Source organism: Falco biarmicus, chromosome 6, assembly GCF_023638135.1.
Source record: "Falco biarmicus isolate bFalBia1 chromosome 6, bFalBia1.pri, whole genome shotgun sequence".
In the NCBI taxonomy this organism is placed as follows: domain Eukaryota; kingdom Metazoa; phylum Chordata; class Aves; order Falconiformes; family Falconidae; genus Falco; species Falco biarmicus.
In genome coordinates this window covers 55012515-55038446 of record NC_079293.1, presented here as the reverse complement: position 1 = coordinate 55038446, position 25932 = coordinate 55012515, and the positions used below count along the sequence as shown (strand labels likewise).

The 25932-nt window shown below is 38.9% G+C and overlaps 1 protein-coding gene across 2 annotated transcripts in view; it reads left to right on the top strand.

The window, feature by feature from the left end:
- ENPP1 (ectonucleotide pyrophosphatase/phosphodiesterase 1) overlaps positions 1 to 22216 on the top strand; it is a 55533-nt gene extending 33317 nt beyond the window's left edge. For both annotated transcript variants that reach the window (XM_056343134.1, XM_056343133.1), the window contains 13 exons: positions 1098 to 1229; positions 2742 to 2773; positions 3905 to 4032; positions 4935 to 5004; positions 8178 to 8265; positions 11312 to 11487; positions 12015 to 12066; positions 14820 to 14974; positions 16140 to 16275; positions 17252 to 17332; positions 18413 to 18545; positions 19265 to 19421; positions 20279 to 22216. In XM_056343134.1, coding sequence (XP_056199109.1) covers positions 1098 to 1229; positions 2742 to 2773; positions 3905 to 4032; positions 4935 to 5004; positions 8178 to 8265; positions 11312 to 11487; positions 12015 to 12066; positions 14820 to 14974; positions 16140 to 16275; positions 17252 to 17332; positions 18413 to 18545; positions 19265 to 19421; positions 20279 to 20446 — 1508 coding nt within the window. In that variant the 3' untranslated portion in view covers positions 20447 to 22216. The remainder of the gene's footprint in view (positions 1 to 1097; positions 1230 to 2741; positions 2774 to 3904; positions 4033 to 4934; positions 5005 to 8177; positions 8266 to 11311; positions 11488 to 12014; positions 12067 to 14819; positions 14975 to 16139; positions 16276 to 17251; positions 17333 to 18412; positions 18546 to 19264; positions 19422 to 20278) is intronic.
- The last annotated feature ends 3716 nt before the right edge of the window (positions 22217 to 25932 follow it).

Here is a 25932-nt window from a genome sequence, read left to right as displayed (position 1 = left end):
ATATTCTGTTTTTTTACTTGCATGTTTCTACAAAGTTAACAAAGCAGCTGATACCTAGAATTTATATTTTGTATTATCAAGATGGTGTAAGATCTAAGCAGTGTAGGTGAGAATCAGACTTGGGGGGTGGGGGGGGAGAAGTGGAGAAATAAGGGGAGATTAAATGATTTTCATATTTTATTTCTAATTCCTTTTGTGATCATTACCAGCTGATAACAGAAATAAAATGTGAACTGGTAAAAATAGATTTCATTTTATTCTGTCTCTTAACTACACTGCACAGCAATTGTTTGCAAATGGCTGAAGTGAAAATATAAGCCATAGCTTCCTTTGAGTTATCAGTTCCCTTATCCATTATTAGGGGGTTGTTAACATGAAACTTTGATTTATTCCTGTAATAGCTTTTCTTTATTTCTGGAGTTAATTTTTTGTAAAAAGTTATGTATTTTACCAATAATCTATTTCTGCTGCTTTTCCTGACAAAAAAAATATAAGCACACTTCCATGCAGCACAAAATTGACGAGCAGAATTCATTGTCAGTGGGAATGATCCAAGACAAGCATCTATACAGCTTTAAAAAATATTTATGGAATTAATTGAGGATAAACCTCTCAAGAATTATTAAGAGTTCAAATGCATGTACTTCTTTGTACTTCTGGAAACTGATAAGTAACATTTATAGGAGGAAGATCAGTCCATAATTGCTGGGCTTATCGAGTATTTCTCTAGACATGTTGTGAACACTAGTTCAATAGGATATTGGTGGGATATTGGACTAAATCAATATCTGGTCTAAGCATTGCTACTGTTCTTAGGCTTATAAGATTTCTTCCCTTCAGAGAAAAAAAGATGTCTATTTATTCAATTGGAGTGTCTTTCTCAGCTGAGGGAAATGGCTGACACTGTGTATCTATGCAGTTTTTTGTTTCTTCCATACATGTTGTCGTCTCCTTGGTTTAGTTATCTTGGGGATTCTGATAAAAAGATCTGAGAACTTACATTTTTGACTTCTACAACTTCAGTTACATGTCTCCTTAACAAGGCTAATCTACACTAACATTCCCATTTTTTAATTAAAATTTGTTTCCTTTTGCAGGGATGGAAGCAGGGAGCTGCAGAAAAACAGCATATCTCAACAGCTATCTGGACAATGTTCAAGATTTCATAGTAGTACCTGGTCCTGCAGCTCGCCTAAGACCTAATAATGTTCCAGATGAGTATTTCTCTTGTATGTAATTGCTAAACTAATTTTTATTACTCAGTTACATGCTTTTGTACTTTATGAATACAAACTTAAGATCCATATATTCTATTGGTAAACCAGAGTGAAGGTCAGCTAGGGACAACCTGGATGCTGAAGAAATACTGACTAGTGTACCTGTGGTTTTAAAGACCATTTAACTTTAAGGCCTGAAAGCATATCTGAATCCTACAGATTGCTGTTGTGGGCTGCCTCAGAGTGACTAACTGCAGATGCTCTTGCCTTGTGAAAGTAAGTCCTTTGATTCAGGTATTTGGTGCTCAAGACAGCCCCAAAATCATCCTCCTCTCACATCTCCACTCATTTCCTGATTTACCAGTTTATGTATAAATTTGCTGTATTTCTGTCTTAAATGTTAGACTGTTACTGTATTTACATATTATTTTAGAAATATTATATTCTTAGTTATTGAAAAATGGCTTAATGGCTTGAAGCAGTTGAGTAAACTGCAAAGTTAATAAACAAGTAAAAATCCATGCTTACAAATTTTCTAGTTTGATGCATTATGCAGTCACATTTTAGGTGAACACTGTCTGCTGTTTTTGTTACTACTTAATGTTGAATGCAGGCATTTCCTTCATATTTCATAGTTTTGGGGGTTTTTTCTATCTAGATTATTGTTCTCCATGCCCTTAAAAGCTTGTAGGCCTTGACCCCAATGACTTTAAGTCCTGTTTACTTCATTGCTCGATGTTAATTTAAACTCTTTTTAAATGCTTCCTTTGAGAACATGGAGTCAACTGCAGTTCCAGGTTCTCCCTGGAGAAACAAATTCAGGAAGAAGAAAAGCAGAGTATCCCCTGCTTTTGACGCATGCAGTTTTCATGAAGTAGCATTGTTGTCTCTGTAGCACTGCTTATATCTATGCAGGAATTATTAATGGTTCCCTTGCCACTGTAATCATTATGTGTTTTAGTCAAGCACTGGATATCAAGACTCAGGACAAAGTAACTGTGTGAAATGTAATGGGCCTGCGTTACACAAAATGTCAAACTAAATGATGTAATGGTCCGTTTTGGCTTGAGTCTAAGTATCTGAATCTTAGCCAGCTTGCACTTGGCTATCTTTCTAAGGATGCTTGCCAGATAAAACTGCTGTCCTGACAGTTGGTTTTGTTTCTTTTTCCTTAGAAGTGTATTAGCAAGCAGGAGAATTCCAGCTTGATTAGCACAGCATTTAGTTGCCTCTTTTGTGAAAACTTATTTCTCAGATTGTTTTTCAAACTGTGGTTAATACAGCTTAAAATTTTTAAGCTGTAAATAAGTAAAGGAAGGAGAGACTGTGAACTAAAATTTAATAAAAGCAATAGCTTGACAGCTTAGTGATTGCTTTACTTCATATGGTCTTCATTCTGGAAAAATAATTGATGTCCAGAGTTTTTTTGAAAATAAGCTGATTATATTGTGTGATGGGAGTGCTTTAATTTTAAATCTGATTTTTTTAACTTAGGTGACTAATTCTTACATATGATTCTTCCAGTTAATTATGAAGGCGTTGTCAGAAACCTCACAGTAAGTGTTGTTGTATCTGTTCTAGTTTAATTTCTACTGACACTTACAGGTATTTTATAGCATCAGCTGTTTGTTGGGCTTACTTACGTAGCATCTGGACTTTGAATCAGTGGCCTTCCATTTGCTAGACAGGTAACAACAACAAAAGTAGTTCTGCACAGGGGAAGGGAAGGTCAAAGTTGAGTATGGTGTCATATGGCTGTGGTTGTGCATTAACTAAGTGTTTGTGTTCATTTCTTTTCACTACCTATATTATGTTGCTCTTCGAAACGGGGAACATGTGTATCTGGATCATACTGGCTGAGGGCCAAGTCAGTGTAAAGCTCAGCGCCATTTCCTGGACAAGCATAAGATCTTCTTGCTCACACCTTTTTGACAAACAGCTTTGAGAGAGGATATTGATTTTATATTTTTTTGTCAGTTCCAGCTTAAGGAATTTGCTTTTCTGCTCTGTACATGGCTTCTGTTCTCATCCCTGCACCACAATCTGTTTGCCCCTCAGTTGTGCAGACACTACTGTTGGTGAGAGCTATGCTGTTTGTCTGGATGACTTCACTATTCAAAATATTACAGTAGAGGGTTTTTTACTTAGTTTAATTTTTTTGGTGGTTTGATTTTTTTTTTTTTTTTTGCATTATTTTAAAATCATTTATGGACCTGAGTTGGTGAAAAATTTGTTTGTCTTTGAGTGACTACTCTAAAAACCCTTTGAATGTCTGTTACTTTCCATATTAAATAGCTGTAGAATTATTACACTGGGTAGCCTCCTACCACTTGTGAAAGTGTCATGATGTTCATGCGTCATGATGTTCATGTGTCGGTGTAATTATTTACTAATTCTAAGGAGTACTGGGGTTTTTTTTGTACAATTGTAGGCTGTAAGAAAAAGTCATGTCCATGAATCAATATAAATACTCTTAATAACTATTGAACAGAAAACCAGTCATATTTTTTTACTTAAATAGTTACTAATGTTTACATCCTAGGTCATATGATTCCAAACCTGATGGAGTTCCATTGTCCTTAGTGGAAGTTGTTGCAGACCCTTTGCAATTGAGATGCTTTATAGGAAATGTGCATGACATGAGCAAAATTTTGGTGAAATTTACATTTTATATTTAAACATTTCAGTGCATAGAACCACATCAGCCTTTCAAAGCTTATATGAAACAGCTGCTACCCAAGCGTTTCCATTATTCCTATAATGACCGGATTGAACCATTGCACTTCTATTTAGACTCCCAATGGCAGCTTGCTAGGTAAGTTAAATTTTTCAGTACTTGATTATACAGAAAAAACAATTTCTTGTTTTCTCATAACTTTTCTCTTCAAGATGCTTAGAGTTCAATGACAGCTATTGGAGTGTGGTATTCCAGCTTGTCATAGCAAAGAGATGCATGCTTTTCTCTGCAGCTCTTGCTGGCCTGAGGAGTCTCCTCAGACTTCACATGCATAACTACTTGGCTGAACCAGTCTCAGGGGTGATCCACTGGCATACATTGAACTTACTGAGCTCACTGTTGTTAATGACCTTACATGTTCTGACCAATGAATTTAAAACTCCCAGAATAATGGTATCTGCTATAATAATATAATTTTTAACACCTCTGTTGTATGCCAGGGCTTTCATCATGAAAGTTTCTCGCTCCACATGTTCAATAAGTTCTGTTGTGTAACACCAGTAACATATGCAAATCAGGTTTGGGTTACTAGAACTGTACAGATTCAAATAATATGCATGGACCTGGCATATGTTGGAGATTTGTTTTTATTACTTTAAGATGCCCAGCTGAATGCTTTAATGCTTTAAATTAGAATTATTTTTTTAATAATAAAAAAAAGGATGTAAAGTACTGTAAAAGTCTATTACCCAAATGACACTAATGTGAAAAATCTGTTATTCTGAGAACAAACATCTGGTTCATGTGTCATCTGATGTTTAAATTACTCTAGATACTTGAGAATTCCAAAGGGATAACATTTGCAGAGAAAACTATCGTTCTGATTTTAAAGGCGTTCTCTTCCAGAGCTTAAAGACCTTCTAGTCCCTGCAGACAAGCCTCTAATAATACTCTAACAAATGAACAATACGTCACTACCTGTTTCTTATGCTGACATGATTTGTAAAATGTGAGTTATATAAACTTTGCATTTTTAATAGGAAACCTCTTGAGATTAAAAGTTGCACAGGTGGATTCCATGGCTCAGACAATCGCTTCACCAGTATGCAGGTGAGACTTAAACATATGTTAGGTCTTATTTTTATCTCCTTCTGTTTCTGAATGTTGTCTTTGCTGGGTGCTGATTTTTATTTTATTTTAAGACCTGTGACATTATTCCATCGGCAATTAAGGAAATCAAGTATTTGTAGGATTGCTATTGTGATGTGCTGGGTAACCCACACAGGGTGGGATTCCGTTGTTGTAAGAGTTGGGCAAAAGTACTACAGGACTTGCCCTAAAGATTTCACTGTGCTGGTAAGACTATAATGTGCCAAGTTCTTTTGTTGTAACATTAAAAGCAGGAAAAGAGGAAACATCAAATCCTCTAATACAGTCACTATAGGTATTAAGAGCATTCAGATTGGGAGGGACTTCAGGAGGTCTCTAGTCCCACCTCCAACTCAAAACTGTCAGCTATATGACCAGACCATGTTACTTAGGGCTTTATGCAGTTACATCTCTGAAACTGCTAAGGTCAGAGGCTCCACAGCTTCTAACCAACTGATTCTACTACCTGACTGTCCTGTTGGTTAAAAATGTGTTTAGTTATAGCCAGCCAGAGCCTTTCTTGTTTCAGTTTCTGCTGTCGATTCAGTGTTTCTCTCTGCCTCCTGCTATGTAGTACTGAAGAGCATGGCTCTATCTCCTTGATGACTTTTTTAGGTACTAGGGGACTGCAGTTTGATCCACCTGAAGTAGTCTCTTCTCCATGCTGAACAAGCCTTGTTCCTCTTCATGGGGCAAGAGCATCTGCCCACAAACACCTTGGGGGCCCTCCACTGAATTTGTGATGATTGTTTACTGGTGTCTCCAATTTATGTTGGAGGTGCTACAGTATCCTGATGTGGCCTAAAGAAATGCTGAGTAGAGAGGGATAATCCCTTCCCTCAGTTTGCTCCTTGAGCTTCTGTTTATACAGCATGGGATGCTGTTGGCCGCCTTTGCTGCCAGGGTGTGCTGCTGGCTCATGTTTGGCTTGCTGTCCACTGTGTCACCCAGGCTCTTACAAGCAAAGCTGTTCCCTTGCCAGCCAGGTCTGTAAGGCTAATCTGTTTTTTTTCTTGTTTTTCTGGGTTGCCTAAGAACAGAAGTAATGCTTAAACTGCAATAAAGAAATACTGATTTGATTTCTTGTGAAGCTTTTTTTAAAAAGAACATGAGTTCAACAATTTTCCCTGGAAGTCTGTGGAGTTTCCACCACAGGAATTGCCAGTGACTTGTCAGACAAGTATCTGTTAGAAATAACAATTACTTTTGATTCTGTCTTTTCTGAAAGTTGACTAAATGATCTTCCCAACTCTGTAATTTTATAGTGTCATGATTAGAATATGTATATGTTGAGGTAGTCTGTTCACAAGAAAGCATGTTAGTCATGTTCAAAATAAGAGTCCCAAAATTCTTCTCTTTAATGAGAAATGGGAAGAGGTCTTAGGGAAATGTGGAATCATATCCTTAGTCAGCCCCATCTAACTTGAGGAATTCACTTAACCTATCCTTGTGCTTGAATTTCTGCTATTAATAAAATGAAAGGTAATACTCTTCATTTCAAAAGGCTATTTTCAGGATAAAATTCACTAACAGTCATTAGGTGCTTGGTACTATTACAGTGAATTTGTGTAAACACATTTGTAGAGAGAGACTCTTGTATTAAAAAAGTTACTGAAAACAAGCTTTATGAAAAGACCTACATAGTGTTAAGCATAGATTTCTCTTAAAAGTCTTATTTTCATGTTTTGTAGAATTATGTAGTGTTGGCATCAAACTGTTTATTAAAAAACTGTCAGCCAAAACCTGTGATAATTTTCATTGGTTTACCCTTCCAGGCCTACTTTTCTTCCCCGATTTGACAATGGGAAACCTGTGGATAGGGTAACTGGTAATGGGTTACAACCAGCAAGGCCACATGATGCCAAATGCCAGTTTAGTATATTCTCTCTCTGCTACAGTTTGACTTTAAATTTTTTTTTAGTAGGCTGACTGTATTCAAACTTTGTGCCAGACTTGAGATAGTCAGTTCATAGCATCCTTAGTTGGTCTTAAAACAGATATAATTTAACTTTTTGTGACTAATGTTACAGCAGTCTAAATTTCATCCTCTGTAGTTACCTCATTCAACAGAGGAGGTGGCATGTTCTTGCCTCATCTGGTTCAAATTAGGCATGTTGAGGAAATCATTAGCCTACAGATTTTAGTATCAACAGTTATGGAATGACAGCCTGCCTCATACTTTAATCTTAGAGAAAGAAGTTGGAGTTGAGTTTTTACCCTCTGTTTTTGCCACACAGCTATGAAATCTGAGAATTGCATTGTTTGCAAAGAGCTTTGAGATCAGGAAGATGCTATCCAGCACTCGCTCAGTATCTTGATACCACAGATGGGTGCAATCTTTTTCACTTACTTTAAAAATAAGCTGAATATCTCACAATAAGTTTAAAAAAAATCTTTTTGGTAGCAGTTGCTTTTAAGCATTTGCTTCCCTTGCCTCCCTGTTCTTACTCGTGCAGCCAGCCCTGCTCTATGCTAGTGTAAGCTCTGCATGACTGCAGCATTAAGTAGGTCGGGGAACTGAACCAGAAGGAAAAGAGCCAACAGGAAAAAAAGAAAATTTTTTTCAAGTTGGCTGCATTCCTGGATCAGGTTCACTGTATGGCTACACAATAGCTTGTGCCAGTACAGCTCAGGAAGTGGTGCAAGAAGAAAGAACAGCTGCAAACCAGGCACAGACGCTTAGCATCTTGCCATTGCTTAAGCCATTTAAAACATTACTAACAACAGATGTTTTTATAGCCTGAAGTTACAAGCTTCTAAATTGGTTACAGGGCATGAAATTTGATGGTTACTTTGGCTCAACATTTCCATTAAATCTCTTAAAGCCTTTAAGAAAATGAATTTAACTTCTTGAAAGGCAGAAAAGAGCAAGGGACTTCATAAATAGCTGAAGGCAACTTTTTGAAGGCAACAATGAGACAAATTGGGTTTTCTAATACTCATTCACTGCTTAAAGTTATTCTTATACATCTCCTTTTTTTTTAGGGAAAAACATGCTTTTGACTTGATCCAAACTATGTTGATGAAGTAAAGGTTAAGTTCTTCATATACAGAGGGTATTTTCTTTCAGGATATTTTCCATTTTAACTTATCTTAAAGAGGATTCCACTTTATTTTTTCTCTGTAAATCCTAGGCTATCTTTATTGGGTTTGGACCAGGATTCAAGTTCCGTACTCAAGTTGACCCATTTGAAAACATTGAAGTCTATAATTTAATGTGTGGTAAGTACAATTGATGGGGGGTCATCTGTGTTCAATAAAATATAATGTCTTATGGGCATTGTAAGTCTTCTAATAACAGATTTTTAAGTGTCCTTAGAAATTTGTCCTTAAGGCTTGCTGCTGATAGTCACAAATAAAAGGCTGTTTGCCTTTCTCAGAAAGGTCCAGCTTCTAAATGCATAACAGCTGTTTAGGATCTACTGGTCAGGCCACCTTGTATCTCTCCTCTCTACTGGTCACTTGGTGTGTTCCTTTGGCTGCTCCAGAGCTGGTGCTTTGACTCACCTACTAAAAGCAACTACTTGACAATCTCTTTACTGTTGAGAAGAGGGGATATTTCTCTTCTATCTAACTAGAAGCTTTATCAGATCAGTTGCTCAGGTGACCTTATCCAGGCAGAACTGTATATAAACAAGCATTATAATGGTATGGGTGCAGGTGCCAGGCAGCACGTTTCCAGAAAGCCTGAATCAGTCAGCCCCTCTGCTTTCTATGTACTTGAACAATTCCTTGTATTTTGTCATGTGCTTTCTTATTTGTTGTTTTCCTTTACCATATTTTTGATTTTAGTTACTAAATATAAATAGGTTTTTAGTTCAGATAAAATTTAGACTACTTTTATTTTTTACTTGATTCATGTAATACAGTTCCTCCCAAATTCATCATTGCATGTGTCACTTGTTCAACTTATGTATTATATCTTTTAATGCTAGATTGGGATGTTTCCTTGTCCATTGTCATTGTCTAATGCAACAGGTGTTCCAAATACGCTTTTTTTGGTTTTTCAATGGACTGCAACAGTCTTGTGAGTCTGTAGTCCTGTTGCTTTGGAGTCTTGCTCTAGACCTGGTTGTATCTGCAATAGTCAGAATTCCCATTTCTCACACCTCCTATGGTGTCACTCTTGAATTCATGATTGATTTCTGTTCTGTGCAGTCTGCTTCTGCATCTGAGGATCACAGACAGCCCACTCCATAGGTATTCTTAGCTTTATTTTCTGACATAGTACAGTACACTGCACCAGAGAAGTGGTGTTTCTTTCTGGAAAATTAAATGCCTTGTGGCCCCTTCCCCCACCCCCCTCCATTTCAAACACAATGTTACTGTGTCTCCTTTTTCCTTTGTCCTTTTTTTCATTCTGTATTTCATGGTTTCTCCAGAAGTCTGTCAGTAGTTCTACTGCTTTCTATTCATTTATTCCCCTTGAGGTCTTCACCTGTTTTCCATTATTTCCTGCCTATTTCTCTCTTGCCAGGACCTATACTTGCTCGAACATCTGCATCTGTGAGAGACAAAGTATTACCAAAGGGTTTGATCCAGAAAACACTTAACAGGAGCACAGCACACGCTCGAAATCAGTGGTGATATTCAGGTATACCACATTTAAACCATGTGTTTAAATTCGCTGGAACAGGAAAGAGGTCGTTGTCAGGAAGCGTGGCTCTCAGCCTTTTGTACTTTGCTGTCTTATGTCATGTGTGATCTTGAACCACCTTCTTGCAATCCCCTGATCTGTTCTGTGTACACTGCATGGGAGAGGTAGTCCTTACTGGCATCTCAGTAAAGCAAGTTCAGTGACAGATCAGACATTTTAAGTGCAGTCATTGGGGTCTATATTTCCTCCATCCTGTGTAGAAAGAATTAAAAGAATAGGATGTGCAAAAGCCAGCACACTAACTTTCAGATAGAAAATGATGTGAGGTGACTTACTCACCTTTTTTCTTACCCAGGGCTAAGTGCCATCTGGACTGCAGAAAGGCATCTTCTTTCACTTGTTTGGGGCTCTAGTGTTTCTCTCAGAGGTGCCTGACTGCACCTTCTTGCAAAGTGCAGCCAGAGAAGAGATACTGTCTCCTGTTTGTCCAACATCTCAGCACTTAAAGCGTAAGCACCGGATATGTATCACTAACTGCCTTGTCTGAATAGGGGGATTTCAACTCATGTTCTCCAAGGTGTTAAAATTACCAGGTTTTCTGGGGCACTGTGAAATCCTGGATGCTCCACTTCAAGTAATTGTAACATAACAATGTAATTTGTCTGTTGAAGTGGGGATCAGAGTTCTGGGACTGGTTGTGATTTGCTTTATCACTGCTTTGTGTGAAGTATTCATTGAAACTGGGACTCCTAGGATTGGAAAAGTTGTTTTATTCTTTCCAAACCAAAACAGCTTCATCTGGAGGGAATTCCATTAACATATCTGAGTGGCACGGTACAGGGAGAATTGTGTTTGGTTCCCCACATAGGAAGGGAAGTTCAGCTCTAATTCTTGTGCTCTAGGTGAGTGATCTAGACACCAAGCATTTGGAGACACGTGTCTCATCACCTGTTATGTTTTGAAAATGCCTGATTTCATAGATTCAGTATGAGTTAAGCGGAAGAACAATAGATCTGTGAGTGCTAGTGAGGATTAAGCATGACACAGGTCTTGGTCTATTCAGTATTTTGAAGGTGTCTGAAGTGTCTCTGAGCATTACTGGTAAGCAGCTTTTAGTTGTTTAAATTACTTTAATGGCAGAGATGGTTTTGTGATTAGATTACTTTGAGATTTTTGAAGCTTAACATTTTAGACCTAAGTGACAAGCAGAAAGAAACCGTGTTCTGTCTAGGTTCTTCTGTGGCGTTACCCTTTAGTGATGCTTATTAGCTGAAGCTTATGCATTTAATTTCCAGGTAATAAAAAAAACCCAAACCAACAAAAAGACCCCAAACTTATTCTCACAAAGCTTCAATGTTAGGTGGCAACTAGCTTCATGTGTTTGAGATTTGCCATTCTGTTCCCCACTGCAAGTTTGGATGCTGCAAGTTCACTTCTCATTTAATTTGTTAATTTTTTTGTGTGTGTGCTGTTCTGTCCCACTTTACAAGCAGACTAATACCATCCTGAGCCCTAGCTAAGAACATGTATGCTCCCTTTTAAAAGGGTTGTATTGCTTTCCCTTTTCGGTGTTATGAGCAGCAAGCAGTGCAGCTTTATTGACTCACCCATACTTGTAACTGCAATACAAGCAGCAGTGATCCTGTTAATATCACATGAATTCTTTCATAGATTTGCTTGATTTGAAACCAGCCCCAAACAATGGAACCCATGGACGCCTAAACCATCTTTTAAGGAACCCTGTTTACACCCCCCACCATCCCAAAGAAACAAGCCATCCTTCCGATTGCTCTGTGGTGGGACAAAGAGCCTTTTCAGTGAGCCTTGGCTGCTCCTGCAGGACAGAGGTAAGTACTGGAACAGTTAAAGCTGTGGAGGCAGACATCTGTGTTGTATTTAAAGAATGAAACTCTGGCTTTTCCAGTGTTTTCCTACTAGTTTTGCAGTCCCCTACTACTGGTTTCAAAATCAAATCTCACCTGGAGTTAGCGGTTACTAGCCTGTGTTAATATATTCATTTTGCAGTTTTCTTATGTTAAGTCATATTCAGCTCTGAAAAACCTAGAAAATGCCAGAGAAGCAAGCTTTGATGGGGAAAGCTTTCAGTTCTTGCTTGCTTCACTTAATTATGTTGAATTTTCCATTCTGTGAATGTTGTGTTTTGGGCTGTGGTTTTCAAGGCTGTAGATCTGTTTGTGGCAAAAACTATTTGTTTCTGAAAATTCTGTGGCCCTACTCAGTAGATATTAGTGAGTTCTGTATAGGGATAACTTGCAAGGCAGATGTTACATTTGGTGTTTTAAATGTAGTAGTGGCTCATAGTACGCTTTGTAGAACACAATAGAATCTCATTGATTTTGCTTTATAATTGTAGGGTTTGCCAATAAGGGATTTCCATCAGCGTTTAAATCTCACTGAAACAGAAGGTAAGAACTTTTGATAGTAATATAGAAGGGTAACAAAAATTATTAAAAAAGTAAAATGTTCTATATTTAAGCTTCTGAATAACTCAAGTACATGAGGTAAATATTCTTTGAAATACTTGCTGGGACTACAGTTCTGAGTTTTTCAAATACAGTCCTATGGAACAACTTGTTCTGAAATAAATGTCTACCCTTATGCATGTGTCTTTATGGCACATGTATTATGTGATACTTCTGACTTTTCTAGCACTGAAGTAATGACCATTCTAGAATGGGAAGCAAAAGCATGGTATGGGAAAGTACCTGATAAGAAATCCCTGGAAATACCAGCATCACAATGGCAAAATACTTTTAATGAAGCGTAAGGTGTATTCTACACGGTCTTAAGGTGTTGCCTTTTTTACCTATGCTTTATTTCCATTCTTTGGATGTTTACATGCCATGTTTGAGCTGCAGTTTGCAAGGCTATAGATGTGCTGATGATTTGTAAAACAAAATTAACTATTTTGAGCATGAAGCAAGTAGGACAGTAAGTAAATAATGAAAACCATAAGTCAAAATGAAATGTAAGCCTTGGTGCTAATACTTTCAAAGATGAAATCAAGATGATAGGCTATCAAAGAAATAGGTTGATAAAGACTTTGCCTCATGTATGTTCATGAAAACTTGTTTCTTATGCAAATAAACTGTATCTGGCAATACTCCACTGTAGCTCACTATTAGGATCTGGACTTAAATGCCAATTACAGGCAGGAACCAGTATTTGCTGCTTATTCAGAGCTAATTTAATGCTTATGTTAATTTGTATAGTTTGTTCTGGCACAAAAAGCAGATAGAAGTTTCTTGATTCTTTTCCGCTAGCAACCAGGGCATCTTTTTAAAATGTGTCCCAGAACCCTTTTAAAATAACTCTATCACTATTGTAACATTTATGAAACAAAATTAAATCCAGTTAGTATGATACGGTGTGCTTTCCCCTCAGTGTGCAAGTGGTTGCATAGAAACAGACTCTGCTAATTTGTAAGTGGATGCCTGAATGCCTTGCTGAACTGGGCTTTAAAGAAATATTGCAAGGCCAGCTGCATAACCTGTCTCAGTTCCGTTTTGTAGGAGTAGGAGCCTAAGGCTCTAAACCTATCTTTTTGCCACTGCAGGATTTTGCTTGGATTATCAGTGAGAGCTGGCTTAGCACTGGTCTTAATAGCAGTAATTTCCTTGTAAATTTTATTAATTAAGCACTTATTACTTAGATACAAAAAGTATTATCACTCATTACAGAATTCTAGTAACCAGCCCAGATGCTCCTTATGACTCTTCAGGCTTTATTAGTTACCTCAGTTTTCATATTCTCTCATTGATTGTCCTAAGTTCATAGCCTATAAGAACAACAAAATCTTAACTGCATTTTTAGTTTTATGGAAAAAAGAATGGTTTGCCTTTTCCCTCATGGGTGGAGAAATAAACATCACAATCTCGTCTTTTGTGTGTGTGTTGTAGAATTACTGTGGAAAATAACTGCAGCATTCATTCATTGCTCACATTCTTTCCCCATATAAAACAGTTACTTTGAAATCATGTTTCTGCATAATTTGTGGATGGTTTTGACATCCTTAATGGAAAATATACTGATGTCATCTTTATAATTCCAGTCATATAATGGTTGAAAATGCTTGCATTTTCAAAGGCAAAGTAATATTTTTATTTTAAAATATTTCAATGATGTGCTAGTTTTCCTCGATTTTTATTTTGCATCAGAGAACTCAAAATGTGAAAATCTTATTTTTCTTTTTTTCCAGTTTGGCAAAAATTTAAATATTCAAAGTTTTGATGAAATTCAAGTTTACCTTAGGAGTTAAACCCTGAAACTTTCTACTGACATTTGACTGCGCAAATGATGGCAAAACATGTTTTGTTACTTTGTTTTGATAATTTTTGTTCTTTAGGGTAGTTGTCTCTACAGTAATTCTGTTGCTAATTCTGCTTTGCTTTTCACACTTTGCTGATCCCCCGTGGGTTCTTCCTGATACAGTTTTAAAGGAAAGCCTTCACTCTTCCATTGGATATACTAGTTGGCCAATAAACAGGCAATGCCTTTGGCAAAGGTCTGCAAAAAACCTTTGCAGTATCATGTATTAAAGGTTTGGAGATACCTTTCTCCATATACAAAGTTTCTAAGGAGATGTGGTCCCATGAGAGAGAGGGAGCATGAAGATTTTATGACTATCGCACTATTACAAAGCAAGTCTTCGCAGGTCTGAGAATCCAATCAGTACTTCACTGGATTATGTATTTAGATCTCTCTCTCCTTTAAATGTCACTTTTACATATGACTTTGGTTTCTACTAAAATAGTCCCCTCAGCAGACTTCAAATTGCCACAGTTGGTTACTGTCCCATCTAAATATTATGTGGAAGCAGATCCCACATTGTGTTTAAACTGAAATACAAAGTGAACAAAGACTTTAATTTTGCAGCTTTAATCCATCTCCTGTTTTGAAGTGTAAATTTTTTTGTTTTAAATATAAACTTAATTTGTACAGTATAAGCTTTATATTGCTTTATAGTGGCTTTGCCACCGAATTTATTACCTTAGCATAGAAAATATACCTTTGATACAGAACAAGAAAAACTTTCATTCTTGTTACTGAGTTCTCTGATTGCTTCAATTTCCAATTGCCAATGTTAGGTGTGTAAAAGAGGGAGATACTTAAAAACCAATATTGATTTTAATTGTAACAAGCACTATTTCTGCTGCAGTTAAGAAAATAGAGAAACTTACCTTGCCCTACGGACGGCCCAGGGTTCTCCAGAAGAGACATAATTACTGCCTCCTCTACCATTACCGCTATGTGAGTGGATACAGCAAAGACTACAGAATGCCTCTCTGGAGTGCATATACTCTTAACAAAGATGTAAGTATATGAAAAAAGGTTAGAAGCAATACTGAAAGGTAAAAAGCTTGAATATCAATTACTCCTGAATGCTTCTGAGATCTGCTTATGATGTTATCTCCCAGGGAACTATATAGAATTACATGAGAAACAGAATTTTGTATGAGCTTTTTTCACTTTCCTATAATAAGAATTGGCTTTGACTTCTTCCTGTTTCTCTGAGAGAGCTGCAGTTTTGCCTCCAAAGCAAGCAGATCCACCAGGGGGTGAGGAGCCTGTTGCCATTGATATAGAGACCCTATGAGTCTGCACTGGCTTACTGCTTGGCAACATAGGTCTGCTATAGCAGTCTTCTGGTGCTGTCCTTAGTGTGATCTCAGCAGGGGTTTTGTGGTCTTAAAGCAGTGTTTGTAATGTAGCAGGATCCTTTTGAAAAAATCTATGGACTATCTTGGAACAATTCATGCCCTGATCTGATCCTTCTCTCAGAAGATTGTCCTGATTCGGAAACAACAACAACAAAAAAGGCACTTTAAGGATATATCTGGTCTTGGGATAGGGTTCGGGGCAGCAAAGATGCATCTGTTCATGCAGAGCTTTTCAAGTTAGCCTTTCCCATTCAGAGAAAATTTGGAAGCCACATCATCCTTAAAAGGAATTAGGATGGTAGAAGATGTTTTTTAGTTTGATTATCTAAGAATCAGGTTTTAAACAATGACTATTACAATTAAATTTATACTAAACTCTGGCAAGGTTTCCAAGATTTCCTCAAAAATATTTTGAAGTTAGTGGCATGAAGCAACCAGTTACTGTAACAAGGGGCCCAGTGGAGAAAGATGGCTAACACCACACCTGGCTGCCTCTGATTCCTAGCTTGAACGAACAAGTACTTTTACAGTATATCAGGTTATCTTTAATGGGCATATTTAAATTCTCTTGGAATATGTTATTCTCAACTCAATTAAAATGCTGCAGCTCTGTTCACTTTATTTCCAAAACATATGAAATGGATGGGATGGCTTGTTTTCCACTGATAAAAGGAACAATTCTTGCATCTTAGTTAAGTCCCTTCACACCATAAAAAGCAGTTGCAGCTAAATATTTAGAGTTCTGCAGTCCCCCTCACTAAGAGAGTTGTTGTAACTCAAGTATCTTTTACCAGTGATACTTTCTTCTTATTCAATAGGACAAGTGGGTTTCTGCTACAGAAGCTACCTCCAGCTGTTTACACAAGGATGTTCGTATTTCTTTTAATCATAACCAGACATGCTTGTTCTACAGCAATCATCCTCGCCTAACTTATGGATTCCTTTCTCCTCCAAGTATGTGCATAGCCTTCATTGTACAGCATATGTGATTTAAATAACTTGTAGTGTGGTGGGTGTAGTCTTTTATAGATGTTCTTGATAACTAAGAGTATGAAGCAGTAGTTGCTGATTTGTTGCAGTTCAGTTCGGCGTATGAGAAATAAAAACATTTTAGGCACTTCCAGCAGTTAGTGGGGTTGTCCAAGGTCACTTAGTACTCCCCAAAAGCTTTGGAACTTGTAAGGTTTCTAAAGTGGCATCTCATAGAAGAAACTGGAAGGAACATGTAAACCTTGACCCAAATCTGGCAAGTTAGTAAATTGCAAAGTCACTGTGTATGACAGGTGCTAATTGGAACTAGCCAAAGTAAAATTTAGGGATGTTTCATTGTGTAAAAAAGCTGCCTTGGCAAGTTTATTTTCTATGTGAAATATACTGTTGTGTGCCATATGTAGTCTTTAGTAAAGCAATTCAGCATTGGTCTGAAGAGCATATCTCAGATTCTCAAACATATTACAAAATATTTAGCTGTTTACAAATGGTTAAATTGTTTGTGAACTGTTGCTGACCTGATTTAGAAGCATTTTAAATTTACTGCATAAAGTACTGGGTAGTAGGTTAGTTAAACATCTGTAACAAGTGCAAAGCTCCAGTAGAGCTCCTATTTTTATGCCTAGGTTCTGCAGTGAGAAAAAGTTGGTCTGACATTCATAAAGTGAATTTTATTCCCCTCTCCACAACTCAGAAGCCTGTGCTGATATTTTTAATCTCATGAAAATTTGTCCACTTTTTATCTGACAAGAGCAATTGCTGCTGCTGCTAAGACTATTTATTTGGGATGGATCCAGCATGTACTGAAATTAGCACTTAGACCCACATCAGCTTTGGAAAGTGAAGTTAGGTCAGCTGCACCTTACTACACCAATCCTTAAACTTGCATTTTTGTGCTTAAAGTAACAAATCCAAGTAATGAATTGCTTTTTTGTTTTAGATTTTATGACAGATGCAAAGAAACATCACTATGATGCCTTGCTTACCAGCAACATTGTACCAATGTATCCTGCATTTAAAGGTATTTTATTTGTATGCATGTTTTTGTACACAGCTGAATGTAAGAAAGACTACTGATTTTTTTTGTGGGTTGGTTTGTGTTTGTTTGTTTTTTTGCTTGCCTTCAAACCATGCAAATGACCCCTGGTTCAGCTGCTTCCATAAAATGAGACCTCTTCCAACTGTGGGTTTCTTACTTGAGTGAAAAGTTCCTTAAAGTAGGATTATCACCTATGTGGAAAAGGCCCACCATTGTGAGCTTATGATTCCTAATCAACTGGCTCATTACATGGGAGCATAGTAGAAGTGTCTCCATTTAATGTGTGACATTTTTGTTTACATCTTCCTCCCTACCTAAACAGGGGTTTATATTGAATATTCTCTAGAGAATCCAGATACCGCATACAATTATGGGAATTCAATTAATTTCCAGTTTAGGAATGCCTTCTAAACTCAGAAGGGTTTCCAGGCAGGAATCTAGGATCTGAATCACTAAGGAAACAGGAAAATAATCACATCTCCAGTAGAAAAGATCTGAAGACCTGGCCTTTCCTAGGTGAGAGGGAACATGAGATGTTGACTGACTTTAAGCATATTCCTGGTCAAAAATAAGGCTAACTATGGCTTCCTCTGGACAAAAGATATGTCTTGTTTTGTAATGGGATAGTGGTCAACTCTTAACTGTAACTAAAAATATCATACAGGTAAGATACTTCCCAGATCATAGGTGTGGCTGTACAAGCTAGCCAGGCCAACTTGATAGCGGTGAAGACCCAAGCAGGCATGGTCTTCTCTCACCTTCTGTCCTGTAGCCTCTCCATGATTTGGTTTCCAAGGAAAGAAACCCAAGGCCACAGGGTAGCAGCATCAGTATGCCTCAGTCAGGTTTGTGGTAGGGTGACTGTGAAACCACAATGCCAGGAGATGCTGCAGTGCATGCTGCTGCTCACTTAGATGCAATCTCTTAAACTGTAACACTTGTATAATTTGTTATTTTTCTAGCTTATCATGTCTGTTTATACTCCACTGAAAACTCTGCAGAATTATATTAACAGCTACTACCTTGCACACTGTGTTTCCCACTTCCATTACTGTGTTTCAGTGTTATGGAACTACTTCCATCAATACCTGCTACCTGAATATGTTGCAGCCAGGAGTGGTGTCAATGTAGTCAGTGGTCCTGTGTTTGATTATGATTCTGATGGTCTCTATGATACCCCAGAAAAGGTGAAAAGGTAGGAACCTTTCATATCCTAATTCTTTGTTTCCTTTCTCTATTAGTGGTCAAAAAGTAATTACGATCCTTGTTATCAAGGAAAGCATCTTGTGGAGGTGGGGCCTTGGGAGGCTGCATCAGTTCAAAGAAACAGTCAAATAGCCCTAAACAGATACAGAAGTGTAAAGCTAAGAAATGAGCAACAAGCACAAAGGAAAAATGCGCTCTCAAAATATGTGATCTTAAAACCTGAAAGTGAAGTGTAATGGAAGATGTTGCACGCAGAACAATGTCCACTAGCCTGAAATCTTATGACACTGTCTCTAGGAGTGGACGAGCAGGGGCTTATCCCTGGTGGGGTCAGCACTTCGTAGGCTGGTAGTGTTCCACTACAAAGTTGTGAGTACAAATACACAAGTTGGCAAAACTGGTTCAGGCCAGCAGGCAGATGGTTTTCTGGGCTCAGGCTGAACTCTCCATCTACTTTGGATTCTTACGTGTTTTTATGATAAATCAGTTTGTTGTTATACCTCACCAAACATGTTACTTAGATCAGCCTACAAGCCAAACTTGATTTGCAAAATAGTAATCTGGAGTTTTCCTTCCAGGCCTAAGATTTCTTTGGGCTAAATAGGTGGGTTGCTAAAATTGATATGCCAGAATATAGCAGATTGCTGTCACTTATTCTTTGTGCAAGTATGATTTGGTGGATTTACAGAAACATCCTTTGTGTTTCAGACACCCTGGTAACTCAGAAGTTGCAATTCCAACTCACTTCTTCATTGTGCTGACTAGTTGTAAAAATACTTCTGAAACTCCTCTGGAGTGTGAAGAGTCTCTAGATGCCTTGGCTTTCCTCGTACCTCACAGAGAAGACAACAGTGAAAGCTGTGCAGTAAGTAGTCTGCTCGGTCCCCATAAATACCTGAAGTCAGGCTTGAGCTTGTTTTGCTTGGATGTCAGTGATTAACTAGTTAAGAGACTGTAAAAGCAGTACAGTCTGTCATGGTAGTCTTGAGAGAGAAGACAATATTTTTGTAAACAGAATTATACTGAAGTCTGTATATACGCTCAAATGTTGAAACAGAAGTTCTCTCTTTGAAGAGCAAAACTTTTAACAGCTAGCAAAGTAGAGTCGGAGTACATTGAGACCATCAGTGTGATGTGTACATAGGCTTCTGTAGAGCAAATACCCAGTCAACAGCTGAGAAGGATGAAGGGCTTCTAGGAAAAGATGAGTCACCCACAAAGAAGGGTCAGTGCTAGGCCAAAGGCGGACTCAAAAGGAGACACAGATGTTCCTGAAGAGCATTGGTTGCTTCTAGATCAAGTACCTTGGCCTTGTGATGGGAATGCACATAGCAACACTCCATATAAACAGGAAAAAAACATGGGAATTGTGTAGACCTATCCTGTAGGGTAGGATTACACAAGTCACTGCTCAAGTCAGGCACAGCTTTCAGGACTAGTTTAATCATAGGGGTGGTGGATTAATGCTGAACCTCACCTGCCTTTCCCCATTATCACCAACTTCCACTGGTGCAGCTGCAAGCTCTGTACCCTTGAGGAAGTAACAGCAAGTGCTAAATTCAGGCAAGCTTATAACTATCTGTACTAACTGCTTGTTAGATGTTTGCCAACAGTTACTGCTTTCGATCTTTCTAAAACATTAGAATGTCTTTTGCTAATTGATTAAATGTACGTCAGAAAGAAAAGATGTCTTACAAACCCTTTTTCTTTCTGTCCTAATAGGATGGCAAGTCTGAGTCTATGTGGGTTGAAGAGAGAATGAAGTTTCATACAGCTCGGATCAGAGATGTAGAATTAATTACTGGACTCAGCTTCTATCAAGAAAGAAAACAGCCTGTGTCTGACATTTTACAGTTAAAAACATATTTACCAACTTTTGAAATGGTCTGATTTTTTTCCTATGGAATATTGGTATACATTTCACAACTGATTTGTAAATAGAATGAGAACTTTTTTTAATAAGCTGGAACATTTATTGAGAACTTTTGACCAAAATGCCAGTAGGGAGGAGAGTGGGTGCCATATTTGTATCTCAGGGACTCCTGGTGGACTACGTGTGTAACACAGGATGGCAACTCCTGCCATTTCCACTTGAATGTGGTAGAACCATGTCCATTATTAAATGCTAACAGCATTTGATCATCCTAGTCTGAGACACGAACAAAAATGTTATCTTTTTATATGCACTGGAGAGGGAGAAGCTTATAAAGCATGGGTTACGATCTATATTCTACTTTAAAAATCTAGGTAACTAGCAAATACGGTTCTGGGAAATAACTACATTCTTGGTGACCACTGAAATACAAACAACAGCACCTCTAACTCCACTTTTCCTTGAAGCATGAATTACATTCTGAGCTGTGGGTCTCATAAAATTGTGCAGCATTATGGTGCAAGAAGCTATGCTGAGGTTAGTAAGACTGCTAACTGAAACTTCCCCAAAATGAGCAGGCACCTGGCTAATGCAGCTGTTGGCTGGGCAGCCTTGGCATGTTGCTGCCCTCTGGTGTCTCTGATGCTCCGATACACTGATGGAGGGTGTGGTGCACAGCTTGCTTGTTACGCATCCTCAGAGTGAGCAGGTATATGTAGGATGTGTCAAGTCACCTGCAAATCAGAAGAAATTAATTCAGGAAATCTCTGAGCTCTGAGAAATAATTATCTTGCTTCAAATTAAACTTAGATTTGATAAAAAAAGATTTTGCTTTCCTGAACCAAAGAGGTCTTTCTCAGTTAGGTGCATGATTTTGTCAGCTATGGTTTTGAAATCCCATTTTTGTCAAGAAAATGTAATTTTGCAGTGAGATTCTTGCCTTAGACTGGTAAGATGATCTTCTCTAATGGCACATCTCATTGCTACTGTAAATGCCCACAGGCCTGTCATAGAATGGTTCGGGTTAGAAAGGGACCTTTAAAGATCCTCTAGTTCCAGCCCCCTTTGGTTGTCCATTGGTGGCAAATGACCAGATCCTAGCTGCATTTGTAGCTGTTCTTTGTGCTACATCATCCAAATTTCAGCTCACAGAAGTTGCCCATCTGGAATGCAGACACTGCCAGATGCAAATTCTGAAGAAGCATGTAATGAGCTTTCTTGGAAGCTTTCAGGCTACACAAACAGCTGCTACAGGCACTCAGGAGTGTAGGAACTCCCTCCTTTTCCAGTACACATGCTATCATTTTTTTTAATTCTCCCACTCTCTCTAAAGCTGATGAGCCAAAACTGGCTCTGTTATGTATAAAGGTTGGCATAGTCAATTACACATTTATGTTCTTCTCATTTAAAAAGAAGAAAATACAGCACGCACAAGTATGTTAGAAGAATGAAGAGCCTGTGACTGAGCAGAGAGGCAGTTTACCTTACAGCTTGGTCAGGGGATGTTGGAAGCTGGATTCAAAGCCTGCTTAAGTCAGTGGAAGCTTTTCCATTAACTTCAGTTTGAGTGGTTTGAAATCCTGGGACCATTTTTTTTTTTTTTTTTTCTTCTAACCAGATGTATTCTTGATCTTCTGTTACAAGCATGACTTTTTTTCCTACAGTAGTTTCACTGTGTGAAATTTAAATGTGTTGTAGCAACCTCACATTATGATATGACTGTGACAGCATTATTCAGTGTAACTGCTTTGTACCATTGCCTGTGACCAATAAAAACATTATTAGTAGTGTGCTGTTCATGATCCTTTCTGTACCAAGTGCTACTGGCTAGTTAAACACTAGTGCAGATATAGAGCACAATTTCACATTATTTTTGGGGGGGTGGGGAGAGGCTCGCTTCAATCCCTGCTCTTTAAGTTGAAGATAACATCTCCAATTGGAATGTTGAAGTTGCATTCATAATTGGAAGGGGAAGATACGAAGAAAGATGGTCAAGAGGTTCTTTATTTTTAGAACTCGTACGGTCTCCTGAATTCAAATGGCAGATGTTCACATCTTCAGAAAGTGAAGCAATGCTAGTTTCAGCTAAGAGGCAGGGCTACCCTAGTTCCTGGGTAAAGAAGGAACAGGGTAGGCTTCAAGCAGATGACTGCTGGTTTGACCTAGGGAGGATTTTGGAAGAGAGAGTGGCTGTGAAAGCCATTATAGTCGTAAAGAGAGGGTAGTGGCTGAGATGGGTTTGGAATGTGACTGCCAGAAATTGAGAAGTGATCTTGATAGGGAAGAAAGCTAGCCTGATTTGATCTTAGTGTAAATAGTTTTGCTTATTTTATTTCTTCGTCCTTGCATTTTAGAGACATTTGTAAGGGTGATATTAGAGCGTTGTGAGTAAATGCTGGTGCTAGTCATGGTATCCAGTAGCTGGTAATACCACAGGATGACATGTACTGTGTTGTGGTTTTGAAGCCCAGTGGGCCCCAAGGAGCATGCTGCAGCCACCATCAAACTTGTAATTCTGCAAAAACTTGACAGCTTTGTCTATCTGGGTGTAAAATATTTTCTGTTTCAGCTGATGGATGGTGCCGCAGCTCCACTGAACGTTCTCGGTTAATGAAGCTGGAAGGTGTTAACAGCAATGCCGTTGTGACATGACTGTCAGCATTATTACGTGTAACTGCTTCTTAATGTTAGCTGCTGTGTAGCCTGGCCTTCTTGCAGGCAAAAAAAAGACAGTGGAGGGGCAGACTAAAGGCCATTGAACTGGATGTGCCTAGCAGTTTTGTGTGTTGCCAGGCATTCTTGGGGAAGGCGCCAGGGGATGCTGTAGGCTGCAGTTGGTGCCCACTGATACAGGGAAGATGCTGACAGTCTGTCTCCTCAGCAATATATGTTTAGGGTAAGGAAAGGATGGCTGAGGAAGGAGGCGGTAGGAGCCTTCGCAGATGTCAAAGATTGTTCCAGGGTGGGCAGAGCTAATCTAGTCCTTCTGGCTGCTGAGTTCAGAAAGAAAGGGCCTGAAGATGCAACAGTGGACATCTGGTTAAGGCATGGGCTGTCTAACTGTGGGACAAGTTAAACAGTGGGGTGGGCTGGTTACTTAAGGAATTAAATGGGTTGTCGCACGATTTTGGGCAGGCAAGCCTTAACCTACCCAAGAAGCCGACAGCTCTGGGATGCCAAGGTAGGAATCAGCGGAGAGGCAGGGGACATCTCAGGATGGGTTTGCTGCTGGAAAAATGCATGTAGAATTGTGCTTTCAGAGGTATTCAGGTGGTACAGATTTGTGTCGCTGGCTGCTCCCATTGGTAACTGCAAGGTAATTCACTTGATTAATGCATTACAGGTTTCTTGGTCTCATTTATCTCAGGATCTACTGCAGATTGCTTTATTTTAAGAAAATGAAGTAATATCTAACTACCTGTATTTGAGACTGGCTTCATCTGGCAAATCTCTTCTCGACACATCCAGCATCCAATAAACCACTGTGTCCAGCCTAGTGCACAACAGCTATCTGCTCACGGCACCTGCCAGAGCTGCCCTGTCTCATCCGGCAAGTGGGTGGCCTGGGCTTCTGCCTTTCCGTAGTCTGAGGAGATTCACAGTACAAAATTATCCCTTTAAATACAAGGTTTTAAAGCAGGCTTGGCAAGCCAGGAGGAGCTACCCTTCTGCTGCCTGGGAGGGCACCCACTTTTCCAGGAAAACAAGATTCATGGGGACCAGAAGACAAAAAGGAATATAAAAGATGAAATCTGTGACTCTGTGGTTAGGGCACTCAGCTGGGAGGAAAGATCTCATTTCTGACCTCCCTTCTTCCAAGATCTGCCACAAAATGCAAGCCTGTTGCTGAGGAGCACCTGTGCCAGAACAAGTTGCCCATCATACCCATGGTGCTCAGGGGTGACAGCACAGTGTGGGACCTCTCCTTCAGGGTCACAGGGCAGTTGCTGTAACACTCTGCCTACAGCAGCACCACTAACGAGGCCAGGAAACCATCCCAGGGCTCATGGCGAGGGCTATACTCAGCTCTTTTACTGCTGTGCTGTGGTAAACTGTTTTTAGGAGTTCAGGGACAGAGTTAGTGTGAGCCTAGCAACTTATTAAAGCCGAAGTTTCCAAATATTTTTGTTTGGGTACCACCATTGCCAGTGGCAGCAGCAGCAATGTCTCCTGCTTACCCTTGTATACCCTGCAGCAATATCTGGGAGGTGTTGGAGCACCACACTGAGGTGGCTTGTGTACCATGAGGTATGTCTGCCATCACTCAGGAACCTCTGTATTACAGGAAACCAGTCCAGGTTTGGCGTCCTGTGACTCAGACTCCCTTGGAAAGGAGTAAAGGCCCTTACTGAACCACTGTGAGTCACCACACTGGCCTCAAGCTTCAGGAAAGGCTTCTATGGAGACCATGGACAAACTTGCAATAATTATGGAAGCCTGGCAACAGATTTTAGAGGATGCCATTGCAAATTATCATATTCCTCCTCAGCCACAACATGTGTTAAATTTGTGTTGCCTTTTATTGCAGGTTTAGTCCTTTCTGTTTTTAGTTTCTCTGCTGAAATAAAACAAATATAGCTAGATGGAAACATTTCGAGTCACCCCAAAGCTCCTGACTGATTTCCCCCCAACCAGAAGACAGCAGAAGCGCCCTCTGGTCATGTCGATAAGGCATATAGACATGACTGAAAGTCAGTCTACATGGTATGAGGCGCTGTGTTTGCAGCACTCTGGAAAAACTGCACTTCAGCACAAGCCTCTCTGTGGGGCTTGAAAGAGCATTTGTTTATGTCTCTGTATCTCTGTGCTGGAAGCTTCACCTTTGTCATCCTGCATCTGTACCAGAGCTTTGAATTTCTCGGTGGCAGAAAGTGTGCTGTTTGCAGATGATTAATTCACTTTGAAATCTTGTACCTGTTGGCTGCATAAGATGGAACAGTCCACTACAAAATTGTAATTATACTCTTCATTATATTGCTGTAACTAGGTTTAAAAATGTATTTAGCCTCTTCACACTGGAGAAAGGAATGATGTACACTTGATTCTGCTGTCCAAAACAAATTGCTTAGGGAAGTGCAATGTTTGATAATCACATGTGTATCATTTTACTTTGAATAATGAATGCAGCTGCATTTGGTGGTGGTGTCTGGCCCTCTTCTGGTCTGGTCTGAGATTGCTGGGAAAAGATCTGTTGCGCTCAGTAAGTATATTTTCTAAGGAAATATGGCCCAGGGACAGGAGAAATCCAGGCAAACCAGCTGGAAAAGAATAGGCTTTCCTAGGCTTTTTAGGAAATACTTCACATTCCTGTTATTAGCTAACACTCCTACTATAATTTTTAGAGATGAGACCACTGGGAAGACTGAATTACTGGGGTGCAAACAGTCAAAAAAAATCAGCAGAAGAAGGTTATGCTGTAACTTTCTAATACTGAGGAAGTTTTTTATATATAAATGATTGTATATCCTGTGTATCAGACACACCAGTGGAACTAACTGCACCA